General features: G+C 37.9%; 1 protein-coding gene across 1 annotated transcript in view; it reads right to left on the bottom strand.

Annotated features, from left to right (window-relative positions):
• Positions 1–7,072: 7,072 nt before the first annotated feature.
• Positions 7,073–25,503, bottom strand: part of ZPLD1 (zona pellucida like domain containing 1) — a 58,049-nt gene continuing 39,618 nt past the window's right edge. The window contains exons 6-10 of the mRNA XM_027865906.1: positions 22,492–22,572; positions 19,652–19,823; positions 15,395–15,503; positions 7,760–7,789; positions 7,073–7,248 (exon numbers count right to left, since the gene is read on the bottom strand). Coding sequence (XP_027721707.1) covers positions 7,073–7,248; positions 7,760–7,789; positions 15,395–15,503; positions 19,652–19,823; positions 22,492–22,572 — 568 coding nt within the window. The remainder of the gene's footprint in view (positions 7,249–7,759; positions 7,790–15,394; positions 15,504–19,651; positions 19,824–22,491; positions 22,573–25,503) is intronic.

The following is a 25,503-nucleotide window of genomic DNA, read 5'->3' as shown; positions in this document are numbered from 1 at the left end:
GGTAAAGCACTGTGTTTAGCATTAGGAACACACATAGAAAAATAAGATAGTCCCTGCTCTGAAGGAGCTTACGTTCTAAGGGTTTGAGGGAAACTCCACATATTTAAGAGTTCAGCTATTAGTCAAATGGAAAAGTTCCATGGTCCTTAAGGTGTAGCAACAAAGTAGATTTTAATGCTTCTTATTTAATTTAATTATTTATGTCACTAACAATTAAGTCATTCCACTACGCTGGGATTCCAAAGGACTCTCTGGAAGGTCTTGCCTGACCCTTTGGGTCATCACTGCTGCTGATGGCTACAAAATCTGGCCTGGATTGCCAAGACAGAAGACAAATGACATACTTCAACTCAGCTTCTTTGCTTCAAGTATCTTTCTTCTGGAAATCTCTACAAAAATTCCTAGAACCCCAGTTCTTCAACTGTAGTAGCTAGTAGATTCTGAGGAAGTGACTCTCCTAATAGGCTGCTGGGTGGAATACTAGATAGCATGCTGAACTTGGAGTCATGAAGACCTAAGTGCAAATCCAGTTTCAGACACTCACTAGTAGTGTGATGCTGGAAAAATCACTTAACTTCTCTCAGCCTCAGTTTCTTTATCTGTAAAATGGGGATAATAATAGCTTCTACCTCCTAGGGTTGCTGTGAGGATCAAATGAGATCATCTATATAAAATACTCTGTAAAACTTAAAGCAGTATATAAATGTAGTTATTATTATTATCATCATCATCAGTTCCATAGTGACAGATATGCATAGTTACAGCAATATTCCATTTCTACACTTAAGATACCAATATTCTAGCTAGCTGATAGGAATTGGTGTGATGTATTCTGCTTAAGTATCTTGTTTGTAGGTTTTAATATTTCACTCAATTAACTATAAATAGTTCCATCTAGCTATTTGCAGCCAAACAAAGTAAATTGGTGCAATCTAGAAGCTGATTGTCAATGTAATTTATCACAGTTATATGCATAATTTCTTATTAGCCATCTAGCTTCCTCATAGAAATATTGGGTTTATATAACTAGGATTCTAGTTTTCTGACAATTTTCATCCATCCAATATCAATAGAAGTCTATCAAAGAATTTGTGCATTGTCAATGCATAGCTATATTGAGCTCAAGTATTTTGATTCCAGATAGTAATACCTCACTGCATCAATTCAACATCAATAGGGACTTGCAGAATATCATTGAATAACTATATGGAACTCATTTCTTCATTCCTTGCAATATCATTTCACTCCATTACCAGAAAACATGTCCATCCAGCTATTTAAATCAATATCAATCTATTTGGGAAAATCAAATTAGTCTTTTGATAAAATATTCTACTATGTTACGTTCATAATTTCTAGGAAATTATCACTCCTTCTAATATGAACATCTAGGTAGCACAGTGGATAGAGTGGAAGACCTAAATTGAAATCTAGTCTGAGGTATTCACTAGCTGTGTGTGCTAGGGCAAGTCACTCAACCTCCATCTTCATTACCTTTCTCATTTGTAAAATGGGGATAATAATAGCAACTACCTCCAGGGTCATTGTAAGAATAAAATGAGATAATATTTATAAAGTACTTTATGAACCTCAAATTGCCATGTAAATGCTAGCTATTCTATCAATGAAATATCAAGAAAAACTGAAGTGAGAATTGAAATAATGTCAGGATCTAACCACATTCCATTTAAGTATCTGTTTGTCAGTTCTAATATTTATAGAAATAAATCCATCTTGCTATTTACAGTAATACTTTTTAAATGGCAATCTAGAGGCCATATTAATAATGTATTTGATCTAAGTGAAATAGCTGATTTCTTATTATCAAATCTCTTCATGTAAATATTGGGTTTCTAAAAGAACTTTGTCCCTGTCCTATATCCCGTCTTCTCTTGATCCTTATCCCCACAAACATTAAGATATCTTTATAATAATAGCTAACTACATATCAGGCACCATGCTAAGCACTTTACAAATATAATCTCATTTGATCCTCTCAACAACCCTCCTAGAGTTGTATGTTGTTATCCCCATTTTATAGATGAGGAAACTGAGGTTAAGTGACTTGCGCAGGGTCATACAGCTAGATAAGTGTCTGAAGGTGGATTTGAACTTAGGTCTTCCTGATTCTAGGGCCAGGGGTCTATCCACTTCACCATCTAGCTATCCCATTTAGTAGACCGTTATGCATCTTCCAAGTCCTCCCACCAAATATCCTAATACCATTTGTTGGGAAGACAATATTAGAGCCACAGATGTAAAATAAAAAGCGTGGGTGCTTGACTTTGAGTATACAGCCAAAACATTATTCACTTCTTCAGTTCAAGTAGACTCTTAGCAGTTTATATCTCAATAAAATAGCTACATTTTCTTGCTGATAGAAGTATGAAATTCTCAGTAACTTCAAAGAGAAAATCTTACTTAGTCCTGGAGGCCTAGAGAAAGATGGAAAAATGAGTCTGAAAGCAACGACTTCTCAATATGCCTAGGCCTGGCCCAAAATAGAAAGTTAAGTTTTGGGAGAAATGCTTCCAGTATGACATTGGATTAATCTCTGTTGATTCATAGTGAATTTAGTAAGGTGTGATCTGAAGGTTCAATCTATCATTACCTTTCTAGTATACAAGAGGGGCTGCTGGGTAGCATTTCTCATATTCTGTTCCCTGGAAGTTAAAGAACATACCTCATGGTCCTGTCCATTCTTACTATGGCAGAAAAAGATAACATGGGCATGAAACAGCTCTTTAAATTAAAATCAATATTGCTTTTAATCTTCTAATCTACAAACCTATTAAGTGTGTCATTAATATCTTTTAAAAACAAAACATCATGCATCCCACAAGGTGATTTTCCATCTTAGTCCACAAATACTATATCAAAAAAAAAAAGAAAAAAATTATGAAACTGCATAATACTAAGAAAAATAGCTTCAGGACCCATATTACTAAGTCAGAACTTCCTGCAAGTTTTTTAAGCCAGAATACTCTCAGAATCTTATAGTGCTAGTTGATTAGTCAACCCAGCAGGATTATTCAGTAATGGATTCAGCTTTGGGCAATGCTAATACAGCTTTTTTTTTTTAAGAAAAAGTATTAAAACTAACCTTGAAACTGGTGTGACAGTCTTAGATTGTTGCTCTATGTAATGGCTTTACTTTTTTCCACATAGAGAGTATAAGGAGAAATTAAAGCCATTATCTATGTCATTCCATTTTTTTTTCTTTTTGTGTCTGAAATATCAGCTACTTGAAGCAAAAATGTTTTTCAAGATTAAATTATCCAGTTAACAATCTTGATTCTTTGTTTTCTTTTGTTTAAGATACAGAGCATTTTATGGATCAAGTTAACTGAGCCAAATTCTCCAAACACACATTTATTTGTACAAAACTGTGAAAAAGACCAGACCTTTTTCATTCCCCATCCTTCATATAAGCAGTTAATGGAAGGCTGGTTCTGAGAAAAGCTATTTTATTACATTTATTATTTCTGCTTTTCTAAGGTGGCAAAGACTACAGTTGTTTACCATTAAACCTTGTGGCATGATTGTCATAAAGAGATGACAACATTCCCATTTTTCCACATTTTATTTCCACAGTGTATCGGTTTCTCAATTTGCAAGCCAGTGGCTATGCATTTGTCAACTGCTTTGAGTTGTCCTGGTACTAGTAATTCCAGGATGATATATTTGTTTTCATTCCAAAAATATTTGTTCATTGTAAACATAAACGTGTATCATCAGTGTTATTTATAAAAGTATGATACAACCAAGAGGAAAATGGTAAGTTGGGCTGCTGGGGGGAACTGGGAGAAAGGTCACTAGCTCCATCAAGCCTCTTTCTAGTATTGCTCTCAAGGTGATTTCCATTAATCAGGAGCCTAATAGAACTTAAAAGGAGCCTCCACACCCCATTTCTATCCAGCTTCTTTTCAGTTTTACTAAGCAGAGTTCTAAGCCTGATTAAAGGGACTTAGACTTGTGACTGAGAAATATGATAGAAGTTAAAAGGAATTTTAGATCATAGCTCAATATTTGGATTGAGAGAGTCTAATATTATGGTGGGGGAAACAGAAATGTTCAAAATTGTTCTTAAAATGTCTAGGTTTCCTTAAATAACCGACCGGCTAAGGCCTGCATCTCAAAAGAGCTAAACTTGAACCTGGGCCTATAGCTAAAGAACTGGAAGAACTCTCAGACAACAGGGGAAAAGCCACATACCACTTCAAGACCAACAGAAGCAGCATTACCAAAAAAAATGACAATGTGATGTCTCAGGCATATTTTAGGCATATTTTTGTTTCAGGCATATTTTAGGCATTAATTTTTTCTTAGTAGTGAACATCTTTTCCAAGTTAGAAGCTTGGATTTACTACATATAGATACCATGTATATAAATAATGGGGGGAAGGGAAGGAATCACCTGAATATATTTAATCAATTCAAAGTCTGCTTAATTTGGTAAGAAAAAAAAGTAACCTTAATTTCATATGATTAATTTTTGTTAAAATCATAAATACACATGCATTTTCTCAAGAGGTTTATTTAAAATTATTTTATTAAACAGTCATGTTTTATATGTCATCAGACCTTACCCCTGAAGCGTAAAAATAAGTCCACAAAAAACAATCCAATTTGAGGTATTGAAACTGAAGGAAAATATGCACAATGTGGTTTTTCTTTATAATATGTTTACATTCTAGAAACGAACATCATTTGGGGGAAATTACCTTGCACTCCCAGGTTGTGAAGAGTAAAGCTTTGTATCTAATATTACATTACACCACACACTTTTAATCCTGCTGATTCACACGGTATCACATGAAGTAGGAACAAAACTCATTCATGAAAAAAAGAGATAGCTCCAAAAATATGTAGCCAAAATACAGCAATGTGAAATAATTAAACAATTGTTAAAACTGCAATTATTCTAAAAGTTTAGAAATCAAACTAACAGGTGTATCTGGCTTCATAGATATAATTCTCATCCTGCTTATGGATACTTATTCAGGAAATGCATCCCTGACAATTTGAATATGTGGTCTAAAGCAAACTGGGGGAAGGGGGGGATGCAATTCTGCTGCTTTTGATGTACAATTGGATGAGTAGCATGGCCTATTTTTTCTTTAGGACATTCTTCCTCCTCCCTCCTCACCCCCATCTCAAGGAGGAAGGAAATTTATTAAAACAGAGAGTTCAGGATGATCACCTCTTGGCTGAATTAAAACAACACATGGTGAAGGGGAGATTGGAGACCTTAAAAGACTTAATTTTTTCTACATTCAAGACATTAACCAGATGCTTGCCAAATCCTCCTTCACCTTGCCTGTGCCTTACCTAAGAAATGGAGGGATAAAATAGTTGCACAAATAATTATACCCAGAAAAGTACTTTCTCTTGAAACAGAGATAAATTGTAGGAAAATTAGGTTTGGGACCCAAATAACCTGGAAAATTACATTAGTGCTCCATTTGAGTGTGTAGGCACAGAATTTTATATAAGAATTCTAGTAATTTGCATCTGGCATAGTAATTTGGGTCTTGAACAACATGACAATTTGTGAATAGGAATTGCTCTATTTTTTTTTCCCACGCAACTATTACTTTTAAAGTGTTAAACTTGACAGCATTTGGATCTCCAGTACCTAGCAGTCTGCCTGGTGCATACAATAAATGTTTGCTGATTTATTGATTGACAAGGCATTGGACAAATCACCCATGCTAAATTATTTTATTTATCAGTGATTAGTGAAGGATATAGGGTTCATGTACTTTACTGCCTGCATGTCTCCTAAAAGGTGGGGAAGCTAAAAACAAACAATCAAAAATAATGGCTGGTAAGAATGTTATGTTGTTTGTTTGTTTGTTTGCTTTTTTAGAAAACTTTTAAAGAGTTAAATTATTTTTGTAATCTAATATTGGAAAGAAATATTGAATCCAAAGGATATGATCTAAGAAAACTTAATGTAAACTAGGTATCTTATTTTGCCTTTGTAATAAATGTACGTTGGCTGTTGTGGACTGGCACCATACTCATGGTGATGAAAATTTTCTGTGTAAACCCCAGGGGAAAAAATGGCCTAGAAAGTTACATTCAATCTACTTTGTAGGGGTAGACATGTCATAGTAGATCCATCAAGAAACATCGTACTCATTTGGGCTACATGGTGGGGAGAATTCCTTCTCCATTTTCTGATTTAATTTGAGGAGGGGGGATGGAGAAGGAAGAATGAGATCAAGGCAACAACAGCAATTGAGCTGTTTATCTCAGAAAATTGGTCCTGTTGGGGCTCCCTCCAGAACCAGAAGGATAAAATTGATCCCATTCATTCTTATGTAAGTAAATAGCAACCCTGGACCACTTAGTATAATTTGGAGGCTACCACTCTTTTTCACTACTCACTGTAGAAAATGGACACTAGAAGCTACACAATACATCTCTCAGGAGAGTCCTAGAAAATGAACTGTTGCCAGCTGTGGAAATCAGCCCAAAGCACAGGAGGTTAAAGTGAATAGCTATCAAGTTTTCAGATTGGCCAATCTAATTAAAATGGAATCCCCAAGCCAGAAGAAGCTGTAAGCAACTTCAGCTTTAAGACCCTATTTCGAACTGTCTCACAGGGCTTTTGCTAGGGGAAATGGAGTGGGAATGACAGATGGAGAGTAGGGAGGAATGCATCTGATTCCCCAACCTCTTCCCACACTCAATGCCAGTCCATTATCCCCATAATCCACCAAAAAAAATGAGAGAAAAAGAGGGGAGAGAGAGAGAGAGACTCTCATATTATCATAGAAAAAAAAAGTCAGCATTTCTGTCACATTTAAGTCCTGATTTTTTTTTAAACTTCCAGTTAACACACCCCTGGGCAACAAAGAGGTCTGATCACAAACATGAATGACAATAGCAATATAACCTAAATTCTTTCACTACCATCATCATTACCAGCTGCACAATAAAGTCTAGTAAGACTACAAGTAGAAAGAGCTGGCATTCTATGCTGATGGAACATTGCTTCATACACAATGGAATCACACATATTATTGAAGGCAGCTCCCCAAATGTGAAGAAACTGTTACAGTTAATCAAAAACTGGATTTCTTATGCCATTCAACACCAAGCCATCAGAACCCTTCCTATGCAGGAGGGTCAGGGAACATATGAGAAGGGAAAAGCTCATGACTCCCAGAATGACTAATCCCGATATCAGTGCACTGGTGATGGCATTCAGTTGGAAAGGAGGCTCACTCGAGGAACCTGTGAAGCAAGGAAATGCAGAAATGTAAAGGCCTGGCATATTATCACCCTCTCCAAATTCCTGCTGATATGTCTGAGCACCATGTGGTAGCAAAAGTACTAGTCTAAGAGTTATATGACCAGTATTCTAGTTTCTGGCTTCAGCATTTATTAGCCCTTTGACCACTGAACTTCACTTCTTTCAGACTCAATATCCTCATCTATATAATGGAGATAGAGTTTATTTTCTTTTTAAAAATGGTTTGGCTGATTTTTTAAAATGCCATCATCCTTTTCCAATATGATTCCTAACCATCAATAGAACCATGCCCTATAAGAAAAAAGTACAACAAGCCTACAACTCGGTCATGTGTGACAGCGTGTTTCACATTCTATCCCTATGGTCTAGGTCCCCTTTTTACTGAGAGCAGAAATATCCTTGATAATCAGGCAACTTAACATAGTAGAAATTGGATTAGAATTAGAGTCAATGTAACCGTCTTTTACTTTGACAATATTTAGATTAACTTACCAAGCTGTGAGTTGTTGGTGGGTGTTTCATCTGAAAAAGAAGAAATGCATTATATATTTTGGCCCGGGGTCTGTTGGAGCTCCCTCCTGAAAGTCGATTGTTAAATTTTCAGAATGAACATTTACATCTCTAAAACCAGCAAATGATAAAAATATGGACTGGATTTATTGTTTTGTCGATTATCTAGAATTAAGAACATGAAGGAACTTAAAAGTATGTGTTGTGTACTTTTTTTTTCCCCTCCTACAGAGAAGGTTGTTAGACATTTACCAGCACACTCCTTTTTTTGGCCACCGTTTCTTCACTTGTCATCTTCCCTAGGAAGATTAACCTATAATCTGCTTTCCACATTGTTCTCACCAACCCTCAAACCCTCAACCACCAAAATACTAATACTATCCTTAAATACTTGTCAAGTCATTCTTGTCATTGCTGATTCATCATTGTGACAGGCAGGTTAGAGGAAGCATTAATTGTCAGAGATGATTTCATTTTTAATGTGTTTATAACAAACTTGTTTTTAATGTTATGTATATTCATTATTTAGTATCTGTTATCCTTCAACATGCAACCAATTCTTTCCTGCTTATTCTACAAAAATGTTAAGCTATGCTGAAAGAAAATCTACACTTACTACCTAAATGAAAGAGAAATCTGAAATATAGTTAATTTGAGTTTATTTATACTGGTAAATCAAAGCATTCTGACTTTTACCTTTCCTTACTCAATTCCTTTTTTTTTTAATTTCCAGTTTTATCTTTGTTAATCTATAACAGAAATGCCTTAAATCTGTATTGTGGGGAAGTGGTTGGGGAGGGGGAGTCTATCCTGATTAGAATATGTATGTTTCTGGTGTTTTGTTTTGTTCAACTCTTCATTTGTCAAAACTCCAATTGATGGGGTTGAGATCTGGACCCCAGAAAGGAAAAACCCTGGACTTTCCCACAGGGCCAAATCTCTGGCATTCCCCTGAGGCTATAATCCCATCAACTGGCCTTTCATTGGAGCTACCCCCAATCTCCCAATTCTCTGTTACCCTTAACCTAGCCTAGTCCTTCATCGTCTCACCTCCCTATGGCCCCTGGCCACTTCTCACCCTTAATCCTATGTAGACTCCGTTCTCCCTTGGCCAGATCCCTAGTATTCTATTACCTCACAGTCCCCACAGACTACTTGGCCACTCCTAGATCTCTCCCACAGTCTTTCTGTATTGTCTCTTTTGTCTCCATTAAGGTGCTCAGATTCTAAAAATCTAGCCAAATGCTCAGATTCTTCAAATCCGGCCCACTTGAGAGTCTGCCCGATATGACAGATGTTCTAATAAACCTTGTCTTTGGCTGAAAGAAGGCTTGGGTTGAATTCTTTCGGGCAGGACCCACATCTCTTGCTGTCAATATTTTGGGGTCCCAGCCCCCCCAAACCTCAACACAATAACAATAAAAAGCATGTGTTTAAATCAAAGCCTATAAGTTTCTTTTTCTTAAAAAAGAAAGGAAAGAAAAATAAAATTACATGTGGCAAAAAGTTATTGCTTTGTTTATAGAAGAAAAGAATACTGAGCTTAATTTATCTAGCTTTTGATTACATTTGGCAAACATTTGTTAAGCACCTATTATTTGCAAGGCACTAGAACAAAGCATTAGGGTTTCGAAAACAAAAGGAACCATGCCTGTCCTCACTGAGTTTACATTCTAATCTTAAATAAATAAGGAAGGCGACTTAGACAACTTTAAACAATTAATGGGACAGCCTGATGGTATTTCATAAAGTATCTGAGGCTTTTTTTAAAAAAAATTTGAGTTCCAGCAAAATAAATATTTCCTCTAGAATTTAGACCTTTAAAGGTGAGCTAGTCCTTTAACTTTGGCTGGTCCTATTTAGATGAAAAGCAAGGAATGCAACAAGGCAAGTAGAACACACAGAGTTAGCTTTGCCTCTATGTATTTTCCCCACCTACTCATCTACATGAGAGAATCGAAAGGTTTAGAGTTAGAAAACTGGGGAGTCTCAAATCCCAAAGTTATTTGATTGTTATTGGATGACTAGCCCTTACACAAACAATGATTGGGGTAGTCTAGACTTCAGGAATTAAAATCAGTAGAAATGGGCAATCCTCACCTTAAGTAAGGATGACGTCGCTGACACAAAGATGCAAGCCCCTGGACTAGGAAGTTTAGTCCAGGGGTAAGATAGGTATGAGTTTAAGGTTACTATTAATTATACATGTCCTTTTTTTTTCCTTTTTACTCTAAAGAGCTTGGCAGTCATAGTTGAGAATCCCTGGATACTGCTGTGGAGGTTCACAGGAGCTTTGCAAATAAGTTTCCTGGGTGAACAGAACAGGTTTCTCTGGTTATAGGATCAAGGGTGGCCAAGTATCTAAAAGAGTTATCTAAGTATCTTAAAGGCCTATGGCTTTTGAAATATAAGAGCACAGCAGAGGCTACTCTTCTTGTTAGAAAAAGATCCAAGCTTGGGCAGAAGCTTCTTAGTCATGTACCACCCAGCAAAGCCATACCTGGCAAAGTTCACTGGATGCTATGTGTCCAGTGAAGCTTTCAACATTGACTATGTCCAGCACACAGCAAAGCTGCATTGAGTAGAGAGTACCCTTCTAGCAGAGACTACATATCTTCTTCTCATTGGTACCTTTCTTTCTGGATTACATGGCCATCCACTCTTCCCATTAATGGTTGTATATGTGGGGGAAGGGAATGCCATAGGTTTATGAAGTGACATGTTTTATGACTACTTCTGTTACTATTCTATTTCAACACATTCCTCTGCTTTGAACTAATTGCATTCCCTGGCAATGTGATTTGTGGGAGCTTATGAATTACGGTTTTAATGGATGTGGTCATAGAGAGTACCTTGAACATGGGGTCTCTGGGGTACCTGCTCTGTAAGTCAGGGGATGTACCTAATTGCAATAGAACTAAAATACTAAATTCACACTTGCATACAAAAAAGAAAAATACCCAGTTTGTCGAGTGTTTAATCAGCACTGCAGGAAGACTAGGAAAGATTTGTAATTATTTTCTGTTACCTTATTGCAGGGTCTGCCTTGTTTTCTTTCCTTCACCTTTCTTTAGGTATACCAAATTTTGTTTTATGGAAATAGCCTTTCCTCCTGGTGGTTTAAAAATACACTAGGGGAAGCAGATGAAACTGTTTGGGAATTAACATGATAACAGCTTGGAATACTATGCTGATGGGCACTTCAAAAGAACATGGATAAGAACCAGTGGAAAGAAGGTAATAGAAGCAATGCCACAGGCCATTACAAAGCCAGTAATGACAGATAAGCTGTCTTGCTCTGGTTTCTCCCATAAAAATGGTTGAAGTGCATTGAAAAGATGTACAACATCTATGCAAAGACATATGCAGAATGAACATTTCCTCTCTTGACATAAGTAGACAGCAATTTTAAAAAAAAAACTTTACTAACCATGTGGTTAAATGACATATATTTCAAATTCTTTAACAGCCTCCAAAATTTACCCTTATGCTGTGTTGCATTTGGATGGAACTATATAAAATTACCAAGATGCCAAGAGAACAAGAATCTTGACTTGGTCTTCAGTATGAGACTAGGGATCCATACTCAATTAAAGAACTAAAACTAGCTCTTTTTTTATTATTATATGACCAAAATACTTTTCTTTTCCTGAGACTGCTTCCTCCTTGTGTTCTCAAGAAAGATTTTAAATTTATCCAACTATATGCTCATCTGGTTAGAGATTTATAGCTGGAATGGGATGTTAGAGGAAATTGAAGCCAGCCCCCTCATTTTACAGGTGAGGAAACTGAGGCCCAGAGAGGTTGAATGATTGTTATAGGGTCATACAGGTAGCAAATATTTGAGTCAAGTTTTGACTCAAGTTGTGCTGACTCTATGTCTAATATTCTGTCCCATTCCAGCTATAAATCTATGACCACAGGAGTATACAGTATATATTTGCTGTTCCCTGAGCTCAGTATTCCATGTCTCCTGCCTCCATGTCTTTGCATAAGCTATCTCCCATTCCTGGTAAGCACTCTTTCCTTATCTCCACTTCTTAGAATTCTTGGCTTCTTTCAGGATTCAACTTAGCTGCTCCCTCTAGGAAAGGAGGAGTCTTTCCTGATTTTCACATTTTTAGTGCTCTCTCCCCATTCAAATTATTTTATATTTGTTTAGTCATTTATGTATTTTATCTCCCATTATCCAGTTTGTCTGGAACATATGCATGTATATTATATATAGATGTATATGTATATGCATGAATATAGAGAGAGAGGTGTAGATAGAGACTGAAATAGAGAAGTAGATAGAGATAGATGATAGAGATAAAGACAGATATAGATAAACAAAGGTGTAGATGTAGAGATAGAGACAAATGTAGATATAGGTAAGATACATAGACATAATTATAGATGATTTATAGATACAGACATAGACAGTATATCCCTAAAGTCTTAGTTCAGTTCTTAAGCTATTAAAGCTTAAAACAGCACTAAGACTCTTGAGCTGTATACATATACAGCTGAGTTTATTTTTAGGTATTCCAAGGAGTGCACGAAAGATTAGTTCTTGGCTCCTTGCCGGTGTTACACATCATGATGAATAGCACCTTTACCCAAATACATGTATTTCATGATGTAGTGTTAGTCTTAAAAAAAAAAATAAGAAAAACCTTACGTGTGTGATTCAAGTATGAGTGTTGAGAATTTTAACACTTTTAATCAGTCAAAAATAGACTTTAAAAAGAAATAAGAGAAGTAGATGAGGCAAAGAAAGAATGGGACAGCTTAGTAAATGGAAAGAACATCAGATTTAGAATTGAAAATCTAAGTCTGAATCCCATCTCTGCTGCTTACTACCTGTGTGATCTTAGGTAAGACATTTCCCTCTGCCCATGCCTTGGTTTTCTCATCTGCAAAATTAGATTGTACTGGGTGAACTCTGAGGTCTTTTCAAGCTCCAAATATTACCTGTGGGCTCCTCAAGGGCAGGAGGGATATACCAGCTTAGAGAACCTGCTCTAGATAACATGCCTATGAAAAAGAAGCTTGGTCAAGAGATCCTGGCTATGGGATACAGGAGAGATGGAGCAAACATATTAAGGCAACACTGAACTTCAAGGACAACACCTTCTTCCTCAACCCAATGCTTGCCTCTAGGAAATTATTCAAAAAGGACCTTGTTTTCCTCAAGGACTGGGGCCTGAAAAATAGACTCTCGGGTAGAGCAAAAAGGGGCTCCAAAAGAAGGCTAATATGTGTAGTAACCAGGGCAAACATGGACTCTTCAACTATATCTGTAATTTGTATATATTGTGAAAGTCCTCACATTGAAGTAATGAAATCGTTCATCATTAACTAGGGAGTTGAGTTTGCATTCATTTTCATGTCTTGTTACATGAGACTCACTAATGATGAGCAAGATGCAAAGATGTATGTAGTCCCTGAGTAATTATCTAAAAAAGAAAATTCTCTTTTAACCCTTGAATGATGGTAGCAGAGGTGACTATTAGTTAATGTAGGGAGCTGTTCAAGGGTCATTTTCATTATGATCTAAAGCAGAAGGTCTTAACCTGTTGTGTTTTTTTTTAATATTTTGATAGCTATATTTCAATGTAATTGATTTCCTTTGTAATTCCTATGCATTTTGTTTCATACATTTAAAAATATTATTCTGAGAAAGGATCCATAGGATTCACCAGACAGTCAAAGGTGATCCATGACATTAAAAAAATAAAGAACTCTGATTTATAGTTAGTTATGCCTAAGCTTTGTTTGACCCATGTAAAAAGGAGATCATTCACCTGAGCAGGGTGGGAGGGAAAAGAGATGATTCCCACATACATAGAAAGGGTTGGTTCTATCTATAGATCACACAGTTCCATCCATATATTTCCCCTTTCAATCCCTCCAAGCTGATCCTGGCTGTGCTTCCTAGAAATTAAAAACATTTTCTATTGTTCCCACTCAAAAGCAATTCCAAATATTGTCAATACAAGCTGACTTTTCATCCTGTGTAATTCTACGCACCAATTCTGCAGAGAGGCACAGAAACAAGAATTGGGCTTTTCACAAATTACAAGCCAGTATTTTTCAAACCACTCAAAAGCATGTACCAGACCCTCAGGGAGTCTGCACCACGTCTGAAATTTCATAGTTAATACATTGCTGCATTATTGGAGAAAGAACGTAGCAGCCCTTTAACTATATACAATAGCACATTTTCCCCTCGTCATCGTAAATTATAGACGACTAAAAGGATTTCTTTGTTCCTTCAAACTTTACAAATGAAACATTCCACCTTCCTGCTGAAGGAAATTTTCAGCTGAAAAGCACCTGTCATGAGCAACTGAAATAAGAGCATGATAAGAAAGAATGGCCAACATTTTAAGCCTAAGCCAATGCACAATAGTGAAATGAGAAACTGAGGCAATTATTTGGATAATTTAGCCCAAAAGCATTTCTTTTTTTGTCTTAGTTAGCTATATTTTTCTGGGAGATTTGTTTTTCTTCATGAGTAAAGACACAACTTAACTAAAATATTACATTAGTTTATTTATCCTGAGGTTAATATGACTATAGAAAAAAAAACCTAAGGAATAAAAAAACCTAGTGTGATAACTCAGTTATACTCCCTGAGCCAAATTTGAAGCACTGAGGGACTTTTGAGATAACTTTGAAAGTCAGTGGACTCTATTATTTAGACTCAGGTGTCAGAGAACCTGAGTTTGAAGCCTAGCTTTACTACTCGCTACCTATGTGACAGGGTGAAGTCCCTTATATAATCATATGTGACTATGCAGGTCACTTGACCTCTCCGGGCCTCATTTTCCTCATCTGTGAAGTTAGTGAGTTGAATTTGGCAATACCCAAAGTGTCTTCTTCCTCCAAATTCTACGATCTAGTCCTAGACCTTTGTTTTATGTGTGAGAAAGTTTCAACACAAGAGTTTAAATAATTTATCCAAGGTCACACAGCCAGCTCTCCTGACTCTCCGTCCCATAATTTTTATACTAGTCCACACTGCCTCCAGGCAGCTAGGTGGCCTAGAGAATAGAGCACTGGACTTGGAATCAGGAAGACTCATCTTCCTAAGTTCAAATCTAGCCTTAGAAACTCACTAGCTGTGTTATCCCAGGCAAATCACTTAACCCTGTTTGCCTCAGTTTCTTCATCTGTAAAATGACCTGGAGAAGGAAATGGCAAACCACTCTAATGTCTTTGCCAAAATGGGGTCACAACGAGTCAGACATGACTGAACAACAACAAAACATGTCCTTTACTTTTATCTAGACAAAAACCATGAGTACCTCCCTACACCCCACTCCAGTAACTTAAAGCAACATTCCTCTTCATAAACATGTGGGACAGAAGAAGTAGAGATAGAGTGTGTCTCTCTTCTTCCACCTCTTTCTTCTCCCTCTCCCAGTGGTAAGACTATTTACCTTTTAAGTGAAAGTCAAGTAAACAGAGTACCACTGTGCAATTAGAGGGTTAGAGAAGCCTGGAGGTTTATCTTATCTTTCAGTTAATTAGTTCTTTTTAGAAATGATTCTGTGCTCTTCTAAGAAGTAAAAGAAGTTTCCATTTTGGAAATTGCTGTGAGTACAAGAAAAACAGGAGCTATCCTACCACTCCGGGTAATGATGGGGCCAGCAGAAACGACAGCATTTCCGGAGGTGCTCTGGGGGCTCCATGTTGTCCTCCTCCCCATGTCTCTTCTTTCTCTGTGACTGCAAATCTGAGGGGTGAATGAAAACAAATGAAATTCGACATTGAAGAAAGCTTAGTTTGTTATGGACATTTTGCAAAGGAGGTTCCTCTAGACCAACAGCCACACATTTGATTTTATTTGCATTCATTTGTGTGTGCATTTAATTACTTGGCATGTCCTTGCTGCAGTATTTCTTTCCCTGGCTTGGGTCACATTTCTCATTTCCCATCATTCCAATTGTGCTTTGCCTCATTAATTTACATAGTTCAATAGCTCTCCTGAATGAAAGTTCTGTTTATTAAACTCTTCTACAATTATTTTACTCAATCCTTGAATAAATCCATCCACTAAAATCCTACTGAGTGCCAAGGCAAGGTTATGTGGATGTTCCACTTAATCCATTCTAATATAACTGAGAGCATAAGATCATTGATTTACAGAAGAAAGACCACTGGCTCTGGAGTCCAGGGGCCTGGTTTCAAATCCTACCTCTAATCCTCACAAACACACCCATGTCTCCCCTGTCTTTAAAACAAAAACATAACCTTCAAGTGACTTGACTTTCCTCACTAGCTATTGTTACATATCTCTCCTCTCTTTTGAGGCTAAACTGCTTGAGACAGTCAATAGGTCATTCCATTTCATCTTCCCTCATTCTCATATAAACTTTCCACAATATGGCTTCTGACCTTGTTGTTCAACTGAAACTGTTCCCTACAAAGGTAGCAAAAGAATCTCTTAATTGCCAAGTCTAATGGCCTTTTCTCAATCTTCATTGTTTTTGACCTCTCTGCCATCTTTAACACTGTCAAATATCCTCTACTCCTGCTTTTCTTCCTATCTGCCCATGCCTTCTCAGTCTCCTTTGCTTCGTCCAGGTCACTGTAACTAACCATAGATGTCCCTCAAGGTTCTTTCCTGGGACCTTTTCTCTTCTCTCTCTATAATATCTCACTTAGAGATCTCATCAGCACCCAAGGATTCAACAAGGAAGAAGATTCCCAAGTCTGTCTGTCTCTCTCTCTCTCTCTCTATGTGTGTGTGTGTATACATATTCGCACATACATATACATATATGTATGTATGTATGTATGTAAACACACACATATCCAGCCTTAACCTCCCTCCTGATCTCCAGTTTCACATCACCAACTAACTGCCTCTTAGATATCTCAAGCTGGAGTCCTGTAGACATCTCAAACTCAAGGTATCCAAAAACAGAACTCATTATTTTTCTCTCAAACTCTACAGTCTTCTGAACCTCCCTATTACTGTCAAGGGGACTACAATCCTCTCAGTCACATCTCCCAATCTTTGTGACATTCAGGCTCTTCACTTGAATTCAATCAATATAGCCCAATTTGTTGCCAAGTCTTGTCATTTTTAACCTCATAACATCCCTTGCACACATTCTCTTCTCTCCATTCACAACAGCGCCATCTTGGAATAGGCTCTCATCACCTGACACCTAGACTATAAAAACAGCTTTCTTGTTGGTCTCCCTGCCTCAAGTCTCTCTTTACTCCAATCCATTTTTTATTCAGTTGCCATAGTGATTTTCCTAAAAAACATATCTGACCATGTTACTTTTTCTGCTCAATAAATTCCAAAAACTCCCCATTGCCTCTGGGATTAAATACATAAAATACTGTTTGACTTTTAAAGCCCTTCACAACCTAGCCCCTTTAGGCCTTTCTAGTCTTTTTATATTTTGCTCCTCTCCATCTACTCTGCTCTTCAGTTACAAAAGCCTTCTTGCTGCCTTTTCAACATCTCACAACTCCATGACTTCTCACTGGCTGTCCCTTCTGCCTGGAATTCTTTCCTTCCTCATCCCCTGCTCCTGGTTTCACTGGTGTCCCTCAAGAGGCAGCTTAAATACCCCTTTCTGTGAGAGGCCTTATATGGTCACTCCTCACATTCCAGTGCCTTCCCTCAGAAATTATTTTTCATTTCAAATGAATATGTCTTGCATAGATCTAGTTATTTGCACATTATCTCCTTGATTAGAATATGAGCTCTTTTGAGACATGTGCTGTATTTTTGCCTTTCTTTGTTTCCCCAGCTTGCTAGCTTTCTTCAAGACTCAGCTCAAATCTCACCTTCTTCAGGAGGCCTTCATTCCACTCCTTACCCCTTCTAGTGCCCTCCTTCTAGGATTATCTTCCACATATTCTGTATGTATCTTGCATGTACATAGTAGTTTGCATGATACCTTTTCATTAGAATGTGAACTCCTTGAGGGAATTCAGTCAATAATCATTTATTGAAGTGTCTAATATGTTCTGCAAGTTTTCCCTATCTCCCTTAATGCTTGAGCCTTCCTTCTGCTGAATATCTCCAATCTATCTTGCATATATTTTGTTTGTACATAGTTGTTTACATGTTGTCTCCCCCTGTTAAACCATGAGGTCTCTGAGAACAGGGACTGTTTTTTGTTTTTTTGTTTTTTTGCCTTTCTTTGTATCCTTGCAGAAGATAAGATTTTAGTTGGGACTTGAAGGAAATCAGTGAATCCAGGAGATGGAGATAAGGAGGGAAAGAATTCCAGGTATGGGGGACAGCCAGTAAAAATGTCTAGACAGGGGTAGGGAACCTGTCGCCTCAAAGCCAAATGTGGCCCCCTAGGTCCTCAAGTGCAGCCCTTTGACTGAACCCAAACTTCACAGAATGTTTTTTTGTTTGATTGTTTCTTTTTTGTTATTGTTCCCTTCTATATGTCCCCAGCACTTACAATAATGCTTGGCTAATGATACGTGATCAACAAATGATTGTTGAATTACTACTAGGTATGTTCTGATTGTCCTTAGACAAGTCAGTTCATCTCCCTGACCTTCAGTGTCCTTAGCTATAAAGGAAAGGGGTTGAACTATGCTGACTTGGAAGTATCTCCAACTTTAGATATATGATCCTAGATTGAAGTGCTTTGCCTATGGTTTCTTAAGGGACAGATTCAGGATTCAAATCTTGGTAGGTTCACTTTCTTCTGCACCTGTACAAAGTCAGTGTTTATTTTGTTTTGTTTTGTTTTCCATTGCACCACAGTTGTCAAATCCAAATAGAAACAATTGGTATATTAAAGCAAAACTGCTAAAAATCACAGAACCATCACTGGCTTGTAGTGAATGGACTTCTCCCCCTGCTTAGGGAGTGAAGGGAGCTGTGCTTCATCCCCCACCCCAAAAGTCCTCTTCTGTCCAAGGGCCAGATTAGTGTACAGTGGAGGTGGAAGAATGCCTCATCCCAGGGTTTCCACCATAACTGCACTTTCCTGGGGCCTACCTTCCCCCCACCCAACTCAATGGAAGCAAAGTATTAACATCTCCTGGCACAACTGTACACCACAGTCACATTGTCCTCAGCAGAGTTGTTTTTATCCCAAGTGAACAAATTCCCAATTGTGTCTCTCCTCACAAAGAAGAAGATAGAGTTAAGAACAATAACTGTGATTTCAGTGGTATAGGCAACTCTCAAGGGAGGAAATCCTTCTACCAGCTTGGCTTGGAAATTTGAAGTATTAGAGAATTGCCTAGAGAACTAAGGCTAGAGAAGAAAATGGCAAACCACACCAGTATCTCTGCCAAGAAAGCCCCAAATGGGGCAGACACAGTTGAAAATGACTAAACAACGACAAAAAGAAGTAGGAGATTAAGTGACTTGACCAGGGTTACACAGCCAGAATGTGGAAGAAGCAGGATTTGAATCCAAGTCTAATGGGCTTTGAGGCCAGTCCTCTGCCTACTCTACTTATTAAGCAGTTACTATGTACGGGCATTGTTCTCAGTGCTGGGGATACAAAAAGAGGCAAAAGACAGAGTCCTGCCCTCAAAGAATTTATAATCTAATGGGGGAGACCATTGTATATAGGCATGAACTTGATAAGCCAATTGGAAGAAGCAGAGCTTTGGCTCCTGGGAAATGAGTCTGTACTTCAAGGGTAAATAGCCCTTCATGTAATCTCCAGAAATAGCCTCTTCTCCCTCTAAAGCACAAGGCGCTGATCAGAAGATCATCAGAATGCTAGGGGATAGCACTTTAGACTACTGTACACTGAGGCATGGCACATTTTATCTTTTGGTGGCCAATTAGTTGGCCAATAAGTCCAAGACATGAAATGAACTCCTCTTTCAGTTGCTTGTTTGTAGTTGCAGTGCTAGAAATCTGTAAACACTTACAGGAGTGAGGAAAGGGCAATCCTCTGCTCTGCACAGTTTGGTCACGCAATGAAGGAAGACAGTGGACATCTTCTGATTTTTGTGCTTCACAAAACGGAACACCTCGAATGAAAACCGGCCTTGCTGACTCTTACCATTTTCAATGACAGTTGTCTGTGGATCTTTGTCGCAGCTATATTTCAAGAGACACAAAAACTGGGGCATGACTATGGAGCATAACAATGCCTCACATTTCTAAAGCACTTTAATGTTTGCCATGTGTTTTCATCATAATCACCCTATGAATCAGGGAGTACGAGTATTATTGTCCCAATTTTTTTTTTTGAAGATTAGGAAACAGGTGCAGAGTTAAAATGTCTTGTCCCGGTACTAAAGTGTTAGAATGAGGATATAAACCTAGCTCTTCTGATTCTAAAGTCTAGTGTTACATAGACTGTACTATACTTTCTCTTATATGAAGTGCAAAATTATTGTGCTTTTTAGATCTATTTCCACAGCAAAAAGGATCCAGTTTTTGAAGACTGACTAAACCATTCTTCCATGTTAGGGATATTTAACAAGATCATAAAACAAGACAGACTAGAGCCTTAACTACATAGCAATAATCATAGCTAACTCACGTTTTCATAGGACTTTATTATGGTTAATTTTCCTCATGTAATTTGAGGTTGAACAAAGCATATGCAGAGCTGCTCCGCCTACGGCCTGCCAACCATGTGTGCTAATTCAATACTTAGGTGCTGTGGGGATGGCAAATGCCCTGGATCCTTCCAGCTGGTCATGTGTGACTCAGGGCTTGGATGCTTTGCTAATGACAAAGCCATCTCCATACTGGCTATCAAGGAAGAAGAACCAATCACTCAGTGGACCTTTAAAGAAAAAGTGATTCCGTCCTTGTTTCTTTCTTCCTTTGACCCTCCAGGTAGCATCATAGAACTCTGAAATTTCCATGAAGCATTCCCAAGAAGCATATTCTTTTCTCTACCCTGCCTGCCATGTGGCAATGAGTACATGGTAGCTAGAAAGTCCTAGTTGCCTCCTCTAGTTTATGTTTTATTTTTCCTGAGTGTAAGTAACTAAACATCAACCTTGAGATGGAGTCATCCATTCTTAGAAGTGACCTTATGAGGTCAACGAATCCAGAGGATCTTTAGTCCTTTGGTCAGAGTTGACTCATGGCAGGGGAGTTCCTGCATCAGAGGAGATGACCACTGACAAAAGGAGGAATCTAATCACTTACTTGGCCAGCCAAAAGACATGGACTTTGTGAAGACAGTACAGAACCAAGGTAAAATTAAACCATGTCTATTCAGCAAACCCACAAACTACTTTTACGCTCTAAAGAGTTTTAAGTTTCAACTACTTAAAAGAGTATAACATCAGTTGTTACTGAATACTAGTTTAAGTCTTTTTGTCAATGTATACAAGTGTTTGTATCTGAAATAAAAACCTATTACCTGATTCATATTGAATACTAAATGCCTTTCTCCTCATCCCGCTGGGGAGACACTAGGCATGAACTAAAATTTAAACCTTATGTAATTTTCCATAGGATATAAGAGTGGGAGAATGTAATGAGCCAAGTAGCATGAGAAAAGGAGTATAACCTCTTTCAATCAAGGCTAGATTCCCCCCACTCTACCCCCCAGGACTGAACATTGTCTGGATAGCATTCTTGGGTTTAAAACAGAGGGGTCCCATAGCTCAAATGGAGAAGGCATAGTGTCCTAGTCCTTTGGACCCACTAATGGTTCTGTTGGTAGACTCACAACAAACCTGTGAAATTCTTGTCCAAGGGGAGCAGATGTAGGTTCATTAAATTTCATTGACCTAGTTTCTGGGGACCATCCTAGCATGTTAGAAGTAGTGAAACAGATGCTTTGTGCTTCCCATAATGATGCCTCTCCTTATCCAAAAGCTACAGTGAATCAAGCCAACTGCATTTCACGTTCCAAGTTTGGGTCAATTATCATCTATAGTCAGAATCCTTATTTATGCTATTGAGTCCTGTTCTGTTGCCTGATCCCAAGCACTGAACATTAGAAGGGAAGATGGAGAATTTTTATGGCTATGATACACCAAAAAATGAAGACTATTGTATAATCCATCACCATTCGCTAGAGACTAACAGTGAAGTTATCGGCTAAGAAAAGTGAGGAAGTAGGTCAAATGGGACTTGCATGTGAAATACCTTGATAAATGAAATGAAAATGTTTTTGCCCTAAATTATCTGAATCATTGCCTTAATTTTTCTCCTTTCCTTAAAAATAATAGCTAGCATTTGTATAGTACTTTCAGATCTGCAAAGCACTTTATAAATATTACCTAATTTTGTTCTCACTTGAGAGGTAGCTGCTATTATAAACCCCATTTATAGTTGGGGAAACTGTGGCAGAGAGTGGTTAAGTGTTTTGATCAAAGTCACACAGCTAGTAAGTGAGGCTGGATCTGAACTCAGGTCTACCATGACTTCAGGCTCAGTGGTCTATCCACTGTGCCACCTACCTGCCTTCTTTGGCAATGATGACATAGCCCAACAGAACAAATAGCTGGCAATTCTCACTTCTCTGGAAGATAATTATTTCTTCATCATTCTCTAACATTTCCCCATCTTTTCTTAATCATGAATCAGCAATTTTGGTGGGCCAAACTTATTCCTAACTCTCATTTGAGCCTACTCAGAAGTCAATGTTGATAGTAACTCCACATAGCCAATATAAATCTAAATTTGAAAAACTATTTAAAAAAAAATAACAAAATGGCTATCTGGACAAAACTTGGTACTTCAGTCAAACACAGCTAGATTTTAGATACAGATGGAAGTCTTAGAAAACACCTACCTAAAGAATAGGTCATATCGTATATCATCATTTGGGTTCCCAGACGGGGTAGTGTAGCAGTAATCCATCAAAACATTCCACCTATAGAAGAAAGCAAGGATGAGGTCATGTCAGAGTCAATTGTTTTTTAGATATGACTAATGGCTTGAAGGAAAAGAAAAAAATAACTAAAGCCCCTGGATCATTTTTTAAATAGAGAATTTATTTACTACTATTTGAAGACAATAATAATAACTGGTTATTTCTATACCATTTTAAGGTTTACAACATATTTCCCTCATAACAGCACTGTGAATTAGGCAGCAGTGTATGTATTACTATTCTCTGCTTTACAAATAAAGAAACTAAGACTTGGGGTAAATCAGTGAATTGCTCAAAGTCATATAACTCTAATAAAGTCAGAACTCATACCTAGGTTTTATGACTCCAAATCTGTCTTTCCAGAGGGCTTAAAGATTTCCTGAACACAGAGCTCAAAGAGTCCTTGAAGCAAAGAATTTCCATTCCCACTTCTTTCCCCAGCATTTCTGATTTGCATTCAGGGCCAATACTACCACAGGGACAAATGTCATGGGTGCATGAGGTGGCATATTAGAAGAGGACAGAAAAAGATGGCTTCCAGAAATAGACTCTGTAGGAGCCCATATGCCACTGTTTATTTTGACCCATGCTTTTCAACACATCAGTATTATCAAATGAGCCACAAGTTAGGGGTGGTTGATAGGCAGTGGAGGGAAGAAGGAAGCAATATACATGGTCCAGGAAAGGAGGGCACTCTCACTTTGGGGAGCAAACTCATATTCTTCACAGAATTCCCAATTATGTCATGTTAGACCTAGGCATACCTCATTTTGTCGCACTTCGCAGATATTGTGTTTTTTTACAAATGGAACATTTGAGGCAACCCTGAATCAAACAAGTCTCTCAGTATCATTTTTCTAACAGCATGCACTTGTGCTCATATCATGTCTCTGTGTCTCACTTCTGTAATTCTCACAATATTTCAAACTTTTTCATTATTATTATATCTGTTATTGTTATCTGTGATTAATGATGTTTGATGTCACTATTGCAATTATTTGGAGGGGTGCCACAAACCATGACCATGTAAGATGGCAAATTTACTCGATAAATTTGTGTGTGTTCTGACTTCTCCCCTGCCCAGCTCTCCCTCTCCTCCAGTGTCCCTATTCCTCAAACACAACAATATTGAAATTAGGCCAATTAATAATATTACTGTGGGGGCAGCTAGGTGGCTCAGTGGATAGACCTCTGGACTTGGAGTCAGGAGGACTTGAGTTCAAATCCAGTCTCAGACACATGACACTTACTAGCTGTGTGACCCTGGGCAAGTCACTTAACCCTGACTGCCTCACCAAAAAAAAAAAAAAAAAAAAGCAGTGGCCTCTAAGTGTTCAAATGAAAGGAAGAGTCAATCAATGAAGCAAAGTCATTGTTATCTTATTTTAAGAAATTGCCACAGCCACCCCAACTTTTAGCAACCACCATGTTGATCAGTCAGTAGCCATCAACATCAAGGCAAGACCCTTTACCAGCAAAAAGATTACCACTTGCTGAAAGCTCAGATGATAGCATTTTTTAGCAATAGACTATTTTTAATTAAGGTATATAAATGTTTTTAGACATAATGTTATTGCACACTCATTAGACTACAGTATAGTATAAACATAACTTTTATATGCACTGGGAAGCCAAAAAGTTCATGTAACTCGTTGTATTGCAATATTCACTTTATTGTGATGGTCTGGAACTGAACCCACAGTATCTTTGAGGTATGCCTGCATATAATACACTCAGAAGCACCTGAGTATAATACACTTAAAAGCAGTGTGGCAGAGAGGTAAGATCCCTAGTTTGATCTGAGTTCAAATCTTCCTCTGCCACTTTTCCCCAGCTGACCTTGGGCTAATCAATTCACTCCTTGGTGCTTTCCTTTCCTTACCTGTTAAAAGAGAGACTTGAACGACTATTTATGAAGCCCTTTGATATTCTAAAATTCTACATTAATGAGTAAAATATATATGACCAAAGAAACAAAACAACAACAAGAGCAGTTTTGGTTTTTTTTATCCCAAAAACTGTGATGACATTTTAAAGTAGAGTACTTTTGGCCTCCAGTAAAGTCCTGCTTTGATCCCTCCTCTTGGCATAGGGTTTCCCTGGAATCTTGAAGCCTATGTGAGTGTAGCCCTAATGATGGCAAGTCCTAACAAAGCTGGAAAAACTTCAGGTGTAGGTGCAGCTAGCTGGCACGGTAGATAGAGTGCTGGACCTGAAGTCAGGAAGAATGCTTCCTGAGTTCACATCTGGCTTCAGACACTTACTAGCTGGGTGACCCAGGGCAAGTCACTTAACCTTATTTGCTCAATTTCCTCATCTGCAAAATGAGATGGAGAAGAAGCCACTCTGGTATCTCTACCAAGAAAACTCCAGAGTTGGACACAACTGAAAACAGAGGCCCAGCTATCAACAGACGTGTGTGTGTGTGTGTGTGTGTGTGTGTGTGTTTGTGTGTGAGATTCCAGGATCAACCTAGCCAAGTTTGAAGAGGTTCATGTCCAGAAGGGATATAGATTTTGTTTTGTTTTGCTTTGTTTGGGAGAGTGGTTGGGGGTAAAGTAAAAGAACACATGAAGCCCATCCACACAACAGAGTATCGGGGTGAGATTGTGCATCAATGCAGGAAGTACCTATATACAGTGAAGTCACAAATCCCTAAAGTATTAAACTAGGTAAATATTTTCACCCAGAAAGTAGAAATGCTTGGGAGAGAGGAAAGTGAGGTCACATCTGGGTCATCTCTGAAGCCTCTCAATGTTGTCTCTTTTAACAGTAATTCAATGACGTTTCTAAGTCTAAAGTAACTGCATTCTAACCACTGGATATTTGTTTATCAAAATACATTTCTGAGAGAGGGGTTTCATCTTCTGGGTTCCATTTGACAGTTTTATGGTAAAGTGGATAAAGCCCTGGGTCTAGGGTCAGGAAGGT

The sequence above is a fragment of the Vombatus ursinus genome, unplaced genomic scaffold (assembly GCF_900497805.2).
Source record: "Vombatus ursinus unplaced genomic scaffold, bare-nosed wombat genome assembly UNPS02001419.1, whole genome shotgun sequence".
Lineage (NCBI taxonomy): Eukaryota > Metazoa > Chordata > Mammalia > Diprotodontia > Vombatidae > Vombatus > Vombatus ursinus.
The sequence above is the reverse complement of the archived record's forward strand: the minus strand, read 5'-3'. Positions and strand labels throughout refer to the sequence as shown.